This window comes from Echiichthys vipera (genome assembly GCF_963691815.1).
Source record: "Echiichthys vipera genome assembly, chromosome: 20".
Classification (NCBI taxonomy): Eukaryota; Metazoa; Chordata; class Actinopteri; order Perciformes; family Trachinidae; genus Echiichthys; species Echiichthys vipera.
Window position 1 is genome coordinate 17,975,290 of NC_139845.1, and position 21,119 is coordinate 17,996,408.

The 21,119-nt window shown below is 39.3% G+C and overlaps 1 protein-coding gene across 1 annotated transcript in view; it reads right to left on the minus strand.

The window, feature by feature from the left end:
• ano2b (anoctamin 2b) overlaps positions 1-21,119 on the minus strand; it is a gene marked incomplete at both ends in the record, with an annotated part of 81,890 nt that overhangs the window by 9,885 nt on the left and 50,886 nt on the right. Inside the window, 9 exons of the mRNA XM_083935021.1 lie at positions 4,135-4,313; positions 6,088-6,140; positions 7,882-8,034; positions 12,622-12,764; positions 15,628-15,728; positions 15,831-15,888; positions 18,215-18,326; positions 19,472-19,673; positions 19,937-20,011. Of these exons, the coding sequence (XP_083791147.1) occupies positions 4,135-4,313; positions 6,088-6,140; positions 7,882-8,034; positions 12,622-12,764; positions 15,628-15,728; positions 15,831-15,888; positions 18,215-18,326; positions 19,472-19,673; positions 19,937-20,011 (1,076 nt within the window). The remainder of the gene's footprint in view (positions 1-4,134; positions 4,314-6,087; positions 6,141-7,881; positions 8,035-12,621; positions 12,765-15,627; positions 15,729-15,830; positions 15,889-18,214; positions 18,327-19,471; positions 19,674-19,936; positions 20,012-21,119) is intronic.

Consider the following 21,119-nt stretch of genomic DNA (forward strand, 5'->3'; position numbering starts at 1 on the left):
AGAGTTGGCTTACAAAACAAGAGGCTGCTGAATATCTGAGGGGTGGTCTTATTTATTGGCTTATGTGTTAAAAAATTAATGGTGATCATGGTCAGAGTATTGAACATTCTAGAAAATCTCTGGCTTTGTTAATCAACCCAGTCTCCAGAAAATATGTTGCACTGTAGTTCTCTGAAACAAATCAGATACATTGAATCTTAATGTCTGGATTGCCATAATCTGTTCTCTTTCATTACTCATCACATACAGAAACTTTCTAACGGTCTGTGTTTGCAGTTTTAAACACATGGTTAAAGAGGTAATTCTAAACTGCATGGTTAGCTTAAGGCATATAAACTAAATGTTTAGGCAGCACAACTAGATGTTTAGGTTAAGGCAATAAAACTACAATTTTAGGTTAAGCCTATAAACTACAGGGTTAGGTTCAGGCAAAAAAACTACACGGTTAGGTTTAGTCATATAAACGACACGGTTAGGTTTAGTCATATAAACTACACGGTTAGGTTTAGTCATATAAACGACACGGTTAGGTTAAGTCATATAAACTACATGGTTAGGTTAAGTCATATAAACGACACGGTTAGGTTTAGTCATATACGTAAACTACATGGTTGGGTTAAATCAGAGGCAGCGGTGGCCTAAAGGTTAGAGCCTGTGACCAGAGGGTCGCCTGCTCAATCCCCTGGACTCGTAGGATGAATCTAGGAGGGGACGTGAAGAAGCAGCCCTCCCTCATTACCACCACTTAGGGTGCCCTTGAGCAAGGCCCATAACCCCCAAACCGCTCCAGTGGGGCTGCTCAGTGGCCAGAGCAGACTGCAGTTGTACTATCCAGCTTCCAGGTGTGAATGTGTAACTGTGTAAATGTGATCAGGGCGTTCCTGTATAAGAAAGCATTGCTCTCAGTGGTCGACTCATGAAGAAAATAAAATTGAATTGGTTGAAAAAAAATATTATATAAACTATATGAACTGATGAAGCCTCTTGGATAAGAGGTGAAACGTCTTATAGACAAATAACCAAGTCCAGTTGCTTTTGACGGAAATTGCTTTGGGGATAACGATGACCTGGACAGATGAGAACATTCACAGGCTATAAACTACATGGTAAGGTTTAAGAAAAGATCATGGTTTGGGTTAAAGTGTGAATGCCTATTATATCATGAACCGTGATCTCCTAAGTTAAAATTCGGTGTGTGTGTGTGTGTGTGTGTGTGTGTGTGTGTGTGTGTGTGTGTGTGTGTGTGTGTGTGTGTGTGTGTGTGTGTGTGTGTGTGTGAATGACCCAACCATCCACCCTGACCTCCTCCCTAAGTGGAGTTTGAGGCGTTTTTCGCTTGTTTTACAATGTCACCTGATTTCTCAAGCACTTGCTGTCAGATGAAAGGCTGGTGTGTGTCATACAGAGGCTAAAGGATTCCAGAAATGTTGCATAACGTTTCTGTGGTTTGCAGAAATAAACAGCATTTCTTTCTGGGTTAACCTATGGTCATTACTGGGTGGTGACAGAACATCACATTAACCAAAATGAATTTTACTTTAAACATTAAAAGTTAACCACCATTTGTGATTGATATAAACTGATTTAGGCTGTATTTGTATTAGGCCTTTTCAAGAGTAAAAGCTCATTCTTCTCTTGATTCAGTCTGAAACACTTTTCCTGACATTCATGGCATTTTAACCTTTAAGCACAATTCATAGTTTATCCACATATTATTTTGCACTCTTCTCTAGCACTGTCATACAGTAGAGAAAACATTTTTGCGGAGATGTACAGCAATGCTCGGCCCACTGACGCAGAAACTGTCTTCAACTTCCTCACACTGCTGATTTTAAATGTAATTAAATATTTAATACCTTAGTGGTTGGCCTCTGTCACACCATCCATTTGTCTTTCTATCCATCTATCTACAGTGCCTCTCCCCTTCCATCCTCTCCTTACTTAAATCTTTCTATGCTTTCCTACCTGTGCTTTTTCTTATCTTCTATTCAATGATAATACCCCTTATATCCCTCTCCATTCCCTGTTCATCCATCCATGAATCTATTCTTTACCTCTTCTCCTCCATCCTGTACAGTACATACTTGTGATCATCCATACAACTTTAGTCCCAAAATTAACTGAGTCAGAAAATAGAAAAAAAAACTGTCTGGAGAATCTGAAATACTTTTAATTACATACTGAGTTGAATCATTTTCCATAAGCAGCTAACACACTGTCAGCTTACAGTCCTCACATACATACACTATCCTTCTTAGAACATCCTCCAGCCAATTCCATGCCCATAAGCAGTATCAGTATGTTCAGTATCTTGTCGTGTTTTGGGCGTGACGCACAACACTACATTGGCACAAAGACTGTATTCTTGCATTGTAATGATTTGTGGCATTATGTAACAGCAGGCTGACCTCTGTCTGTGGGCGCCGGCATACGTGACCTTTTCCTCTAAAGCGCTTTATATTGATAATATGAAAGAGACGCTTGCCACTGGCATGCGTGAAAAATCAAAGAAGATACAATAGTGCACTGTATTTCTAGATCTGAAAAATCATCAACTCCACCCAATCTCAGGCTACATCCACACTACTAAGTTTAAAACAAACATGATGTCCGTCCTCATAAGCGTTTTAGCACCATTTTGAAACTAATCTCCGTCCATAACACCCCTGAAAAAGCATTCATGTTCACTTGGCATGCTCACACTAGTGTATACACAGCGTTGGCCGATAACGACGATAGGATGCGTGAATTGTTGCAAATTATAGCTTGCCTCCTGCTCATGTAGGCAGTAGTAGCATTAGAAATATAGATGTTGGCATCAACAACAAGATGAGCAATGGCAATGGAATTATCCAGTGGTAGTCAAGGCTGATGTTGTTTGTCTTCTTCTTGAAAAGGGTCATGTGAAGAGGCGTGACGGGTCAGGGAAGGACACGTCATTACTGATAAGCAGATGAGCAAAAGTTATGCATTTAAAATGAAAACGTATCAGTGTGTATGTAGCGTCAGACTCAAACTTTTGTCATTAAAAGACCTCTGGCCATCCAGAATGAGATTACCTGTGGCAATTAAGTGTTTTAATTTATGGTTTGTGTATACATTGGTGCTAATACTTTTCTTTTTTCACCCACAAATGTCCAAACTAACCATAAAGCTTTTTGCATTATTCCTATTTCATCTAGTTCATCTTTGGTAGCCCTTGCTCAATAAGCAATTATCAGTCATAAAATGCATCAGTCCTTCTGCATAGTTATTGAATTTAACACTTAACGTTGCTTTATGAAGAGGATATATTATTTTTTAAGTATGAAATGCTTTCCATTGTATACGCAGGAAATGCTGATATCTCATATACCAATACGCTCATATTAGTTGAGTATGTTGGTAGCTTTCTGATACAAACTGGAAAGCAAATGGTGAACAGGAAAGGGCTGTGATTATTCCATATTGCATCCATTGTGAATTTAAGAAAGTGCAAATGCAAGTCAGGGTGTTCTTGGTATGAATGACAGATTTGAAAGAAAAGAGAAAATTCAGTTGGAGATAAACATAAATCAAAGAAGAAACTGATTCCAATCGTTAGTCAGATTGAATGGATACTAGTCTTGAAATAAGCATGATAATGGTAGCCATTGGTAGTAGATACAGACACTGAAGGGGAATGTTTCTTTTGTTACAACAGAGTTTTGTTGTTTTATCCCCTCAGACAGCACATAATTCCTCTGAAGTAAAAATAGATGAACTGACTTGACTGTTTCCTAAAATGCAGAAGTACTGTACTCCACTGGCACAAGGGACAAATATATCAGAAAAGAAGAAAAAGGTATATATTATATGTATTTTTTTATTGACTAGCTGGAGTGATGAATAAAATAATCATAATATGAATTTGTCATTTGTAATGAATGTCCGTCACAGAGGTAGTCAAGCAAATTATAATTATGTGCATATGCATGAATGTGTGTGTGTGTTTGTGTGTGTGTGTGTGTGTGTGTGTGTGTGTGTGTGTGTGTGTGTGTGTGTGTGTGTGTGTGTGTACGTGTGTGTGTTTGTGTGTGTGTGTGTGTGTGTGTGCGTGCGTGTGCGTGTGTGTGTGTGCGTGTGTGTGCGTCTGTGTGTGTGTGTGTGTTTTACCGGCAGACGGTGATCTCTCCTTGATCTACATTCTGCGGTGCCGTGCCAGGTTTGAAATTGGACACATTGAAGTAGGAGAGCGTGTGGTCAATGAAGCCGTGCATGGTGCCAGTCTGACTGAACATGTACTGGTAGACGAGCCGAGGGATGAAGTCTGATGTGAAGGAAATCACAAAGGCCTCCAGAGAAAGAGAGACAGAGTGAGAGAGAGGAACACTTTTATGTAATGAGCATCAATAATAATAAAAAAGGAACACACCATGAAACAAGAAGTTTTATCTGTTGAAACTTGTGCTTTGTTGAATCTCTTCCTTCACTTTTTAATGAAAGAGCTGCATGGGGTCAACAATTTATTTGCAGATGTTTATATGACATGTTTTAGAGATATTTAATACCTCCGCCAAGGAGGTTATGTTTTTAGCTCTGTTTGTTTGTCTGTTTGCAGGATCCTGAAAAAACAACTGGCTCCACTTTCATGAAACTTGGTGGAAGGGTGAAGCATGGGCCTGAGAAAGAACCCATTACATTTTGAGCAGATCCAAATCACAGGGCTGATACACAAATTATGTGTGTTCCTGACTGCAAAAGAGTCATGTATTCTTTTATCTCATCTCATCTCATCTTCAACCGTTTATCCGGGGTCGGGTTTAGTTATCTTATATAAGAAAGGGATAATGTAGAGTGAGCGGGTCATTCTGGTATTGAACCCTGACAGGGTGAGGCAGGACTCTGATGCAAAGTCTTGAATCACCCTAAAGGGGCTTAATTTGCAATAATGACTTAGATGTTCTACATTATTATTACACAGAAAATCAATAATTTGACCCAAAATATAGATCAAAAAATGGTGCTGCGTAAATAGCGTTGGTAGCAACCCTAGAATGCCATAATTGACCGATCAAAGTCAGGTATTCAGCAAAGCCGTGTAATAAAGTCTGTAGAACTGTATGCAGTCTGCTCCCAGTTCTCCATTGCCTTAAAGATCCTGAGGCAGTGTGTGTTTGTATATGTATCTGATGCCCCATAGCTCTACAATAAATAAAAGCTCTTGCTGCTTTTTTACCTCAATCCTACACAAATCTCTTCAGTATTAAAAGTAAACTGAATAGAATTTGGTTCACTGGCCAAGGACAAATCATAAGCAGAACCTTCCTCTCTCTGTCTCTCTCTGTCTCTCTCTCTCTCTCTCTCTCTCTCTCTCTCTCTCTCTCTCTCTCTCTCTGACACACACACCCCTTGATCTCCACAGATTGGCATGTTAAGGTGTTTCAGACATGATTCGGTTATCTCATAAGGTCATGATAGATCTCAAAGCAAAAAGGAAGGTTACATCTCTGTTTAATATTAACTGCTATCATTGTCAGCAATAGAACAGTTAAGTATATAAATGATATGAAATGCACACACGCACGCACACACACACACACAAACACACACACACACACAAATAAATCACAGACTCGATAAAAGCCGGATTACAAGGTCAGTGGCAAAGCATTGTTTTGTTGTGCAATCTTTCTCAACCTTTGACCACTAGCGAATGAATGAACTGACCTTGTAAAATGTAGTAACTTTGAACTGTAACACACTGTTATTCTAAATGAGTCAAATATTTAACAACAATTTACAGTATTTCTCAGGGACATTTTAACTAGCTATGTAAGGGTTATTTTTTTCAGAAATAACAGAGATCTCTAAAACACAAATGCATTACTTGGAGCCTGACAAGATGGATTTTCATGTGATGCTGTGATGCTGCAATTCTTGCATGATTTTCTTTCAATATGAAGTTAGAGCTGACTTATTGAAGTGTAAGTGCTTTCTGTGGGACCTTTAAACAGTTGCATTATGTAGAGTACCTATTATAGAATACATGCATTTCTACTGCATATATTTGCCTTCATCACTAATTCAGTTAGCAGATTGATGCAGGGATGCTGCATTTATACTTACATTTATAATGACTGAGAATTTTCCCATTCCACTCAGTATGTTGTACCATATACCTATAGAAAGAAGATAAAGTGGATGGTTCAAGTGAACAGGGTTAGGAGAAAGAAAAGACAGAAATCTGTATGAAGTGACAAAATTCTAACTGGCTGACAGCTCATGAAGTGAGCTCAATTTGGTTGTAAAATTCTCAGAATTCTACATAAAACATGGGACTTGCATTTCATGTGTACACAAATGTGTCCATGTTGTCATTCTCTAATGTGTCTGCTCGTTATATTACAGGTAATATCTATCAATAACTTATCCATTCAATGGAAATAAGTCCATTTAACACATTTGATTTAGACAGCTTTGCATGGAGTATGTAGCTAGTTCTGTAAAACAAAAGGTTTACATAGAACATAACTTGATGGTGCTATCCAGTAGCTTCAGCTAAGCTAGTTTTAGTCCTTTATGCAGGGGGCATGACGTGACAATGAAAAAATTCTAGTCCGCTCAGCTCATAGAACCCAGCTACTAGCCAGAAAGCTAAAGCTAAGTTATGCTAGCAAGATTCAAAGTCATAAAATTGCGTGTGGTAGACCAATTGTAAATATAATTTGACAGTACACTCACCGGCCACTTTATTACGTGCGCCTGTCCAACTGCTTGTTAACGCAAATTTCTAATCAGCCAATCACATGGCAGCAACTCAATGCATTTAGGCATGTAGACATGGTGAAGACGATGTGCTGCAGTTCAAACCAAGCATCAGAATGGGGAAGAAAGGTGATTGAAGTGACTTTGAACGTGGCATGGTTGTTCAGAGTTCCTCAGACGGGCTGCTCTGAGGATTTCAGAGACTGCTGATCTACTGGGATTTTCACGCACAACCATCTCTAGGGATTACAGAGAATGGTCAATTTTATTTATAGTGCCAAATCATAACAAAAGTTATCTCAGGACACTTTACACAGTAGGTAAAGACCACACTCTATGAATTTCATAGACCCAACAAAATACCATATAGTTGGAGGACGGACAACTGTCTAATGCATCAAATATTCAAAAATAATTTATTCTGTAATGAGCATTTTGCTGTTTGCTATCCCTTTTTTCTTTAAAAATGTCTAAAAAGGTGGTGCCAACGTTGGTTGCCAATTTCTCCAAATGGTTGTCACTGGCGTTGTTACAGCCTTGCTTTATTGGTATTTTATGTCACATTTTTAGTATTAGGCTGACATATCTGCATAGTATCTTAATTACTCAAAATAGGAGGTGACTAAAAATGGCAATCACATTTTAAGTTTCGGCAAACAAAAGATGATGCCCAGTTGCCAATCGGGCAACCACTATTAAAAGTGTTGAGCCTTAATTCATATTTAAAGTAATGATAAAGAATTGAGGTCAGAGGAGAATGGCCAGACTGGTTGGAGCTGATTGAAAGACTACAGTAACTCAAATATCCACTGGTTCCAACAGAGGAATGCAGGAGAGCATCTGTGAACACACAACACCACCTACTTTCTAGCAGAGAGGGAACAGCAGCAGAAGACCACACTGACACTTTATTAAGCACCAGGTAAGCACCTAATAAAGTGGCCACTGAGTGTATGTTTAACCTGTTTCTGTTTAGTATTAGCTATCTGGCCATGTCATTGTCCCCAACTCAATATCAAGAATTTCACTAAAGAAATAATACAGCCGCAGCCTCAAGTTGCTACTCGAACAGTAAATGGGATGTGAGATGATCGCTAATGTTCAAAAGTAATTCTGGTCTTTGTCTTTTACTTTTTGTGTGTCCCACCATCTTACCAATGTCTTTAGCACGTACGGCGACTGGTCTGCGTAGCTCCGTAACAAACTTCTTGGCATCCAGACGAATCTCGATGACGTTGTTGAGCAGAGCAAAGAGTGGAGCAAGCGGGAACGAAGCCACAAACAGAGAGACGAAACCAAACTGGATGACTGGAGAAAAGAGATAAACAATTATCAAATATGATTATCACACATCAACATATACTGTTCAGTTCATTGTAGAGTGAATATGTTTAATAGGCCTGCCATAAATAGATGCTGTATAAAAAATGAGACAATGTATTAGCATTTGTGCATTTGGAATTGAAGGCCACATTTTCCATAATCCCAATGGCTACATGTCCCCTGTACACACAATTATACTGGCACAAGAGTGTATGCAGGAAAACAACAAAAAATACACACACACACACACACACACACACACACACACACACACACACACACACACACACACACACACACACACACACACACACACACACACACACACCAGACCAATAACAAAGATATTTCAATGTTTTTGAATTTCTAACATTATTTATCAAAATTATGCTGATGACATTCAAATGTATCTGTATCAAAGATGAGATGAGAGATCCTCACAAACACTTGCAAAGCCGACCAAATCACTTATAGGATTTCCATTGCTACAATTTACACCGCAGGGCACAGTTCAAACAAAGACTTTCTTCAAGTCTCTTCCTGCAGTTTGATGGAGAAAAAACATCAGATGTTTTAGAGGCTTGTGTTTACTTTACAGTAGTGTCATGGGTGTCTACTACTCTTCTGCTGCAAACATTACAAAATTGCCTTGTTTATTCTGTGACTGCCTTGCAGCAGAGTTCACAGAGTTAATTATGGCATCTTTATCTCAAAGCACATTCTAGTTAGGGTACTCTAAACCCAGGTCATCTGGGATTTTCAGTACTCATATTTGGGAAAAAGAATTTGTTACAGAGAGAGAAATCAATTTTCTAGCCTTAACAGGGAAAACATCTAAGACCCGCTGCAAAATGAAAGTTCACCTAACTCCATTGATGTCCACATCAGTCATCCACTGGAAGTTGAATAATGTGTACATTTGTTGTCACATTTGTGTTATGTCTAATTATCTGTCTGTCATGTTTAAAATAGTAACGAGAGGCAATCATGTGAGGGAATTATATAATTATTAAAGAATTATTTAATTCAATTTTTTAATTTAATTTAATTATTTATTTTATAATTATTAAACCATATCATCCAATACTCTTGTGTTTACAACATGGCAGATGTTATGATGGTAGATACACTACAAGTACTGTGAAAAATCACAGCCTGTAGAGTTTGCGGATGCAAAAGAAAAAAAAAACAGTGGATGATTTATAGCATCTGGTGTACATTCATAGTTTGCTATACACAGATACTAGCTAACAGTCAGTGTTGCCAGATGTCATGAGAAAATCAAGTCACTGACTGTATGGAAACAGCCCCAGCAGAAGAGGCTTAGCTCAGACAGACTAAAATACATGGTGCTACAGGAAGTCAGAATGACCACAGGGAGAAAAGGTGTATGTAGGATAGGAGATAACTTCCTGTTTCAAGCAGCACTACTGTATGAGGCGACTGGTTTCTCTTGGAGAACATCTTTGTACATGCCCTACTATGTTGAAGTTGGTGTAAAAAATATTTACTTGTATCACCCATTTCTGCTTGTTGCTAGCAAATGAGAAGTTTACATGTAAGAAAGGAATCTAAAAAATCAGAAAACACAGTCAGATTGACGTTGGTGAATGGTCATTTGTCTGGTCAGGAGTCACTCCGTCTGTCCAGGCTCGCTGTGGTTCAGATGATGCCTTTTAAGGTTACACACTCCACTCCACCAGCTAAACTGGGCCTTTTTATGATGAAGTAGAGTTTGGGACTGTGTGTATTTATGAGTGTGTTATGTAAGTCTGATTAGATAACCTAGAGACACAAAATCCATGACTAAAAATTAAAACTTTGAGTTGATGAGAATTTCTTGTATAGTACATCATAATCACACAGATACACCCCAATAACCTGGATATTAGTACTTTAGGGATGTTGGCAGCAGAGGTCTCATTCACTACTGCCAACTTAAATAGTTCTTCAATAACCAGAACACAAGGTGCCTTAAAAGAGACTTGTCAAGGCCTGCCCAAGGGACATAGGTCTGCTGTAGTAAGACTGCTCTGGAACTGGTTCAGGGTTTAGTCTGAGGACAGTCCTGAGATGTAGATGCATATGCAGAAAATTTGGTTAGAAATTGATCTCTAACCCCAGCAGGCTGATATATATAAGCTTTATCACTTATTATTTATTATTGCTGATACAAACATTTACTAAATGATCGAAACAACAGTTACCTGCTTCCTAAGAATGTGAAGAGGAAACATGAGAAAGACATTGCCCCATGAACAGCTATGATCGGCGCAGTGGAACTTTAGCAGTGTGGGAACGGGGATTTCCAGCGCGCTGGAGACTGACGGCTTCACCTCCGGACGCCACGCTAAGACAAAGATAGCGTGGAAGAAAATATGACAGCAGAGCGGCGATCGCTAGAGGGCCAGCTTAGAATAACCTCAATATCTACCTGAGCCGAGGTTGCCGGGTTCGAGGCTGGCCCAGGCGCACACAAAGAGGACACACACACCTTAAGACGAGCATGGAGTCTCGCAGACACATGCACAAATACAACACATAGTTTCAGACAAGCACACAAATAATACATGAGTTAACACAAACCCAGAACTACCCATTCATATATCTAACAGCTATGTGTGAGTGTGTGTTTGCCTGTCGAGCTCAGACATTTCTGACATTCCTCGCTGTGCCCTGCAGCGACATCAGCAATGCCTTTTTTCTGTTTTTCTCTCCCTCTGTCCTCCCTCCAGAAAAACTCAGAATCTTCACAATATCATACCACCACACCACTTCTCTAGACTGTTCTAACCCTATGTTGCAGACATTTCTAACAGACAGACTGCTTCTTCCTTTAGAGGTTTAGAGGTTGTCCACACATTTGCCTGAACACTACCAACAAAACTAAATTTTACTTGCCAATTACAATTTCACCAACATTTTCATGGTTTTGACCAGTTTGGCTGGTTCACAATGATTCCCATACAGATGTTGCTAGTTCCTAAAGTCAGGCTTGTTGCAGCATGTTTACTGCATTTGACCTGGTGGGGGACATGCTCATAAATAATCCATGTGGCCATATCAGCTGTCACTATCTGTCATTTAGAGGTTTATCTGTTGTATGTGGCTGAAACCAAATGTCTGGACTTCACTGTACTTGCAGAGTCCTGGACTGGACGTTCGGACCAGACCTCGCTGATTTAATTATGCACAATTAACTGCATACGGAGGTGATGTTGAAGTTTTTCCAATTGCTGATTTAAAACACAAAATTAACTTTTTTCATATAATTATGAATGAATGTGTAAAACAATTCCTGTATTAAAGCAGTACTGGAATCATGTGGGCCCGAAATAATATTCAACCACATCATGAAAGAAACATGTAGAAGGATAAGCTATAGAGGTTAAATATATGGCTAAGAAGCAACAGGTACGTTCTGTGGCAATCACCATGTACATGATTGTAGCTTGGGCATTTCCAAAGAAATGAGTGAAACAGACTTGTCTGTCAGAGGCTTTGCAGTCTCTCCCCCTCACAGACTTGACGTGAAGACAGTGAACATGTCACAGTACGAACGACTGCAAGACCAGAGGGTATATGTAAAAATATGTTGTTAAAACATGAGAAACTTATTGTTGTAACAAACCTTTTATGTTATAATGACATAGTGATCTGTTTTCCTTTTTTCTGGCAGTGCCAATCACTGCCCCAGATTAATTATTTAGATGTTGTAATATAATTGCATCCTGGTTATGTGTAATCAGTTTCTACCCAACCCTGTAAATATGTAATACAGCCTTGAAATGAAGTGATGGGCACCTGCAGTGATTACAGATATTTAAAAGGCAACACGGCTGCAGGTTGCAGCTCCTAAAACTCTCCTTGAGTACGTTTTATTTAACCTCCCAACATGAGCCGGAGACAGACCTACTATCAAATTCACACATCTAAGGAACAATAAAGGTCCCTTTCCATTTTCTATTTCAATAACTAGAGAAACATCTGAAAGGCCAAAGCAAATAAGATCCGTCACAGGGAGAAATAACCTTAATCTCCAGTGTTTATGTGCTCTGGTTTGTGATGGACATGAATATACATTAATTATTGCATAAACTGTGTGTGCACTTTTGCAAGACACTAACTTGTTTGTTGTGACAGGCAAGAGTTATTATTCACACCTCTGGTCAAGATCCTTGTCAGGTCAATGGAAGGTGCTTCAACAACGGTCTTGATGAGAGAGTGTGTGCGTGTGTGTGTGTGTGTGTGTGTGTGTGTGTGTGTGTGTGTGTGTGTGTGTGTGTGTGTGTGTGTGTGTGTGTGTTTGTGTGTGTGTGTGTGTGTATGTGTGTGTGTGTGTGTGTGTGTGTGTGTGTGTGTGTGTGTGTGTGTGTGTGTGTGTGTGTGTGTGTGTGTGTTTGTGATTAATAACCAAAACGCACACACATCCATATGTTGAGAATGTGAGAAGGTCCTCACAGATAAAGATTTCACACATCTGACAGTGATGTACAGGAGTACTCATTTTAAACGCATGATGCCTAAGCTATTTTCCTGTGTGTGTGTGTGTGTGTGTGTGTGTGTACGCACTCATCTCCATGTATTCAGGTGTGAGGCCTTCAAAGGGAGCCAAAGCGTAGTCCAGGTTCCACTGCTGTGGAGGCCTCTCCTCCTCCATCTCCTCCTCTGTTTGTCCTTTATCCTTCAACTCACGCACCAGCTTCTTCAATTTCCTGTCAGGATGGTGAGAGAGGTGGAGGAGAGGAAAGGAAAAAAAGATTCACAGAAAGAATTCTACATTGTGTTTACACACGCATAGGGTGTACGAGGAGTTTAAAACAGAAACTAAAAAAATGTTAAACTGTGAATAAATAAATGTTACAAATGTAGCAGTGACTATAGTAGGAACATAATCACAGTCAGGGATTGAAATGAACTTCTTAGGATCACAGGAGTATTTGCTGTCTGCCAAGTCTTTTTTGATATTATTCCAGGAGGCATCAAAATTGGATATTTTCATATTTGAGTGGCTTTAAATGTTCATTCCTGTCCAACACAGTGGTACAGAGATGCTCTTATTTTTTCAAGGAAGGTTAATTTGTATTGAATATTGAAATTGGATCATTATTTATGGAGGATAAAATGTTGCACATGGCATATGAAATACACCACACCTTTTCCCTTCACAAGGCACTGAACTTGGAAGGGAGGTGATGCTGGTGGAGAGGATGTGAACTCAGTAAAACTTTCATGGAATAATAGCTAAATACACAGTTTTTCTGCTTGTGAAACACAAACAAGTATTTACACAGGTAAAGTCATGCTGACTGGACAAACAGCCAGGAGCTGTTTCCAAAGAAAACGCTGATGCTGCTGAAGAAAATAGCCAGTAGACTGGCATTCCACCGAGAACTGAAGCTGCAAGCTGCCAAAACTGCTGCTGGACACACAGAGGACGAAATAATACTGTAAGTATGCACAGTATAAGTGTATGTAATATTGCATGCATGTATGACTGTGTGAATGGGCAACAAAAAAGTGTGTGTAAGTATTGTTGTGTATGCATGAGGTTGTATGCCTGACTGTGTGTGTTGCTCTAATAAAAACTGTAATAAAAGCAGCTAAATGCTGGACTGCATTATTCATGTGGTTAACACACACACACACACACACAAACACACACACACACACACACACACACACACACACACACACACACACACACACACACACACACACACACACACAGGAGTTACAGTTTGTATACATTCAGGAGGCAGTGCAAGTAGAAATGCTATACTGTAAAAACACACGCATGAAGAAAATGAAGACACACACTCTCCACTCACACACACGTCAGGTCATGTTGCTGATGTTGGTCTGAAAGGAGATTAGAGGTTTCTGATGTAGGTCAGGACTCTCTTGCTCTGTGTGAACGTTTAATGTACGCTGTACCAATTACACTGTTTTACTGCCCATAGAGTGGCCAAGTCCCGCCCCTTCAGCTAGACCCCCACGGGACCTCTGAGATCGTTAAAAAACGAGTGGGTCTCAATGCAGATAATTTAATTATTTGCTGGTCATTATATGCCCCAAATTAGAAAAATGTAGTTTGTGGAATTAAACGATAATTTTTCATGTCAAGGGTGTGTGCCTCATGTGTAAAGGGGCAATTGTTAAACAGATAAACCAGCCCTACTATAATTAAGCCAGCATTTAGTTATTTTGAATCTGTTTAAGTATTTACTGCCCTCTAGTGGTCAAAATTACTTAATACAGCTTTAAAGAATTTAAAATTTTAAAATTTTTACATTTTTAAATCTTGGCTTTGATTCACTTATTCTTCGATTGAATCACATATATGACACCCACTACTATTTTGGAAAATTGAAACCATAAAGAACTGTGTTGAATTAGTTACTAGCATTATAGTTATGACAGTTATTAACTATCACTGGATTACTTTTATACTGAGGAAAACTTTAAACGTGGTGATCCTTAAGGCAAATTATAAGGAGACGGCATACGGCTAATTCACCGGTGTTTGCAGTCTTTTGCCGACTCTTGTAAAGACAAAGCTTAAATAAATGATGAAAATGATATTCAGTTTGAAAAGTAAGAAGTTTGACTTTAGTTTTACACCACTAAATTAACTCGAAACATTACACAATCATTTATAATAGAAGTTTATAGCTATAGTCAAAAACCGTCTGACTGGTGACACAATCACTATACAATTCCTTGTATGCCCCAATTCAGAGGCTGCATAATTTAAAACCTAAATACATCACATTGAGTCAACAAGACTGTCCAACCCTCCTCCAAATGCAGTAGAAACACACCCTCTTTATATAATTCAACAGGCCAGGATAGTTGTGGAGGCACTCTCTTTTTTTGGACTCACGAGTGGGAGCTCAGAATGACACTGCTGTGAAGTCTCCACGGACCTGAATCCTCTTTAGGAGGATGTGGGTTAACTATGTGTTTTAAATGGACAGGTCCATCTCTTACATCTGTACACGGGAGCTTTTAGGGTCAGGTATAATTTTTTAAACCTGTGAAAAGCTCTAACGTACTGCCTCAACTCAGAGATCTCTCACCCTGCTGCACACTGGGCCGTGAGTGTGGAGCAGATGAGTAGATGGTATGTGATTGGTATTATGGTGTGAGCCGTCGCTCGCTCATCCCTCAGGACGTCCTGGGAAACCACAGTGTTTGAGACTCACCTCACAGCACGGGAGGTCAAGTTGCGCTTTCAGCAACAGTAACAGTGCAGCCTAATGCCAAAAGGCACCTCTGATGAGTGACAGTTGTTATAAGCAGAGCTGACCTCTGACCTTTGGGATTTGCATGTAAAAGGTATTTTGTTAAGATGAAGCACCACTGTACAGACATGGGTGGAATGTTAGAACAAGAACGGGGAGAGGGAATCTTGTAAGTGCTTGTGAGTAAGCAATGTGTGTATGTAGGTATGTGTGTGATCTGTGGAGAATGAGGCAAGTCACTGGCTCTTTAGACATTAGTTAAAATAAAAAATAAAAAAACAACCATCACACTAAGTGAGCACGTGCAGAAAAAGGAGTGTAGTCTACGTACGGGATGCCGATCTCAAAGATGTTGTTCTGGATCAGCTGCTTCCCCAGCATGATGATGCTGAGCTGAATGCACAACTCAATGAGGCAGCCTCCTGGCGCACACTGTGGGAGAGGCATATACTTCATTGGTAGACTTATTCATTATCACTTGAGGATTTGCTTATCGAGCCAAATGAAAAGAAACACAGAAGTTGCATAACATACCTCTTCCATCCGATAATCATTAAAGACGTAAACGTAATTTCCAGGTCGACCAGCAAACCTGTGAAAACATACAGAAAAAGACTGAGGGGTGTCTTAATTATTCTTTAGAAATAGATGTAAACAGGTGAAATGCAAGACGTCATAATGCTTATCATCACTGTCAGATACCACAGATACGTGGCCATTTTCACCAAAACTGAGGGATTACTGTTTAAGAAAATGTTTTATAGGCTCCATATTCTGCTCCTTTTCTGGTTCATACTTTTGCTTTCTTTTAACATAATTTTGGGTTTCTACTAGAACGTGTTTACATGCTTTATTGTTTAACAAACACATTTTTTTTCTCATACAGTCTGCCTGAATATACCTGTATTCTCCCTCTGTCTGAAACACTCTGTTTTAGTGCCTGTCTCTTTAAATGAAAGTCTGCTCTGATTGGTCAGAGTTTCTGAGTCAGCATCTGTGCTCTGGGCGTCTGTGCACCGTCACTGCAGCCGAGGAATGACTGTAACGGCACTGTAGTGGCACTTTTTTCTTAGGGATGTCACAATATGAGATCACAATTTTTGTCAAAGGCAACATCATGGTTTCATGGCTTTCATGATTATTAATCAGGGAATTTATCATTCCAAACTATGGAAGGAACAGGACAAGTCAGCCGTCTTCATATTGAAAATGAACAGTTCAACATGTACTCATAGAACTGGAGTTACATCCAGGTAACTACTACATATCCCTGCACGATTCAGAGAGTAGTGAACTAGCTACTAACACTAGTTTCGTTTTGTTTGTTACCTTGACTTGAGCATAAAGGGTTGGATGATTATCTTGAAAATGTTGCAACATACTATGTAAGATGTTGGACCCTTTGCAGTCACTTTTCAATGGCACACTTTGCAAATTGGGAATGTTAAATGAAAATTTAACATAAAACAAAGTATCAAAGAACTTGTTCATTTTGAACAAATCCAAATATATTTTACCTGGCCACATATTGCGAATGTTCTATTGCTCAATGATACTACCTTATTTCAATTATTGTACTGAAGTGTGGGGTAACACCTATGAAACTAACATAAAGCCATTAATATTATTACAGAAAAGAGCAGTCCCAATAATACACAAAGCTGCATTTCGAGAGCATACAAATGCACTGGTCATTAAATCCGGATTGTTGAGTCTTAAAAACATCATAGAATTGCAGACGTTATTGGTAATGTTTAAAGCTAGGAACAGAATTCTACCAGAGGACATACAGAAGTTGTTGTTTTTTACATCAGAGAATGCAAATCATAGGAGGAAGTTTGACTTTAAACATCAGTGTGCATGAACAACATTAAAACAAATGTGCTCATCTGTTAAAGGTGTAAAACTGTGGAATTCCCAGGAGGATGAATTAAAAAGTTTTTTATGAATATTTTTCAATTTAAAAGATTGTATTTAACAACATATTGAATCATATAAACTTGACGACTAGCTTGATGCACGTATTGTATAAACTGTTCTATAGGTTTAGTATTTAATTTGGTGGCGCTGTGCGAGGGTCGGGGAAATCAGGGGAGGTCATCACATGTTTGTGTTATGTTGAAAAGGGGCAGACAAATATAAGAATTGTATTCTTCTTATCTGCTCCTTTCCATTCATGTAAATGTTTAAATGTATGTAAATGTATTTGTGAATTGAATTTTTCATTGTGTGTACAATGTAATGAAGAGGCATTTTTATGAAAGGAACAAATAAATAAATAAATAAATAAAAAATCCTCTACAACAACTCCCTGCTCATTTAGGAGGTATCCAAAATGCTCCCATGCTGCTGATTTAAGGCAGTAGATAAAAGGCTGGGATGTCAGTTCTGTCTGATATTTTTACAGCTCTTCTTCTCAACGTTTCAGGTGAGGGACACACCATTCTCATTCACAAGAAAAAGTGGCGCACACACACACACACACACACTTTTGTTTTGATAGGGCGACAATGCCGGAATAAGGACACCTTACCAATTATTACAGTACTGAAACTGTGATGTTTTATAACTGTGGTTATGACTAAACCTGTCAATCCCAACATCCCTTCTTTCTACCTATACCGTATATAGTCTAGTTGTGACATCACAACCGTACAGAAGTCCTGACTCCTTTAACAACACAGTTTCTGAATACGGGATGTGTGTATTTCTCTGTGGATTGAGCGTTTTGATACTTTAACAGTATTTATATAACACCTCCACCTGCTTTATAATAAAAAAGACATGAAAATCTGTGTTTTTACAACATGGGATAAAGCCATTGCTTTAGCTGAAAAGCACAGTCACAAAACAAGCACATGAAAATAACCAAATATGCTTAAATAGGATCCTCCGACAATTGCGGATGAAGGACTCACCGTCCCTTGAAGAAAGCCACATAAAAGATGGGTGCGTAGGCGTTCATAAACTTGAGCAGGAATGCTTTCAGGATGAGACGCTCCTCAAAGTTGGTCTCTGTTTTAGGAATCTCTGAAAACAGGTGAAGTGAAACTGTAAGAGACTTGGTTTTGATTTGTGAGGGAGTGTATGTTTAGACACCTGGTTTGGCTATCATTGTATTTTTTAAATGGATGTTAAAGGTCTTCAACACTGCGTATATTTAGTCCGGGGTGATAGCAACACAGCACTGAGTTAGAAGTGGTGATTCTCTAAGTCTGACTCTGGAAGCTGAGTCATAACATGATCACTGTGCTGGAAGTAGGTTAAAATACTAGCACTTTTCACATGACATATCCACACACACACACACACACACACACACTCTTTCCCTCTTCTCACACTTTTTCTCACCATTCTTTTCCTCTATTTCAGAGGTTTTGAATATGAATGTAAATGTGGTTGAAACCTCCTGGGATGACTGATGGGACGACTGGAGCATGAGAACATCAAAGTTTCATCAAACTGTCCACCAAGAGCCAGAAAGACTGTTTCTCTCCCTGTCTCTCCCTCCCTCTTTCTCTCCCTCCCTCCCTCTCACACGCATGCACACACGCACACACACAAACGCACACACGCACACAGATGATAATTACATGTAAAAATGTTGACTTTGTTTTTCAAGATGCATGGGCGGTATTTGTTATGTCCCATTTTTAACATCCGCCAAGGACATTGACGAGGAAAAACCTGTAATTTCCATGAAACTCTGTGGTAGGGTGTCACAAGGAAGAAGCCATTACATTTTGGCGCAGTTATGAAACATGGGGCGGATGCACAAATTATTCTTCACTTTCGTTAACACTGTGAGATAAGACATTTGTGCTGCATTCAGGTGTGGGAATAATCAGAAAAATGAGGTCCCAATCACATTTAATGGCTTCAAAGCTGATCTGTTTCCTTTGCTCTCTGCTGTCACAAGAATACTGAAGATAGCTATCACAGTGGAAATAACGTACTCACTTTCTTGCTGAGAGTTACATAAAAAGATTGATACTTTTACTCTTCTCATTTAGCTTTTGTTGAGAAAGCAAATACATGTTTTTCTACATGTTTCTTTTTTGTTATTTGCTCAGTTTTTCTGTGTTCTCAGTACTGTACTCAGTACTCTGAGCACTTCATTGTGTTCTTGAAGCCACCGCACTCTGAGAGTAAAATGACAGTAAGTATTTCTGTACCTAGCTCAGTCAGCCACAGTGCCACAGCACCGTAGATTTCATCAAGGATCAGAATAACCACCAGGTTGATGATAACCGCAGTGGCCGTCACCGTCACCCGAACATTGGACTTGGTCTCCGGGTCGGGGCTCATGGCCATCAGGGCTGACACTGTGATGCGGTAGACGATTACGCCAAAGACTGCTGAAAAAGTCAAGCCAAACTGGAGCAGGAAGACAAGAAAAAAAATAAAGAAGATAAATAAGTCATTACTCGGCCATACTGTATTTGTCTGATACTAACAGTGCAGAGGCTGGAATTAATATTTCAAAGCACACATCGATATAGGTCAGTCATATACTCATTTATATATATTAACTGTGTCATATGTGTTTTTTTCTATTAAAAGCCCTTTCATACATATATGCTATACTGAGAAAATGTATGATCCTATGTAGAGCATTAACAGGATTTTTATGCACTAACCATAAAGAGGATAGAGGAAACATTGATGAAGTATCCAGGAAGACGGTCTTTCCAGGTCAACTTCTCTATGGCAGCCTGACAGGAAAGGGGGGGGGGGGGGGGGCAGGAGGAAAAGAGAGGAACAGTTGGCAGTCAGTTGTACAATGGCCGACGCTTCATTTGCTTTTGTTCTGAAATCTTTGATGCAGAACAGAGAAAAGACACGGGTTGCGTTGACTGAAAATCAGATGTGTCAGATGTCCCGATGAGAAAAGCATCACACTTCCCCCCTTTCAAATGGTTTGTAGAAGCTGAATTGAGAGTTGAGCAGCAGCATCTGTGTTTCACCGCCTCCACAGGAAGTCTTACCACGTCTCAACAGAGACACATAAAGGAGCACAATGGCCCGTTTTACAGTCTGCATCCTACATTTAGAGACCAGCCCGGAACAAATGTTTTCTTTCCATGAACTCTGGGAATCACCACTCGCCCATGCACTAATATGGGTATTTTTGTTTAAGTGTTGTTTTAGTATTCAACTGAAAAAATACTGATTAGATGAGAAGATTGACTCCACTTTAATGCTTATACTCTAAATATGAAGCTCCTATATAGCCAGGAGACAGTTATCTTTGCATAGCATAAAGACTGGACGAAATGTAATCAAGGACAGGTGCAGCCTGAACATTATCACCATCACAAGCTATTCTTGCCTTTCTGGCATTTTTACACTTTTCTTTTGTAATCATAAAATGCTCCTAATAAGCGTATGGCACACTAATATGTAAAAGAAATCCACCTGGTGTTGAAACTCAAAAATATTCAATTCTCATACATTTCTGATAAAAGTTTAACCAATCATTTTAGGGGTTGGTAGATCTCAGGCATTCCAGTGCACTTTGCCTAGTTTGAGGTCCAAAACTTCGGACTTCCCATGGCACTGGAATGCAGCATTTCTCTCTCACCGAATGTGTCATGGGAGGAGGGAGCGTCAGAGGTCAGGACTTTGGAGGGAAGCGCTGAGTGCTCTAACTGTAACATGCAAGAAAGGTAAGAATTGCTTTAATCCATAAAGGTATAATTTGAAGTATTATCCGACAAAACAATGTAGAAACTAATACAAAAATAATACCTCTCTATTATCACTTATGACCCACTAGAACGTGGTAGCCTGTGTCGGAACAGCTCTTGCTCTCTTCACTCA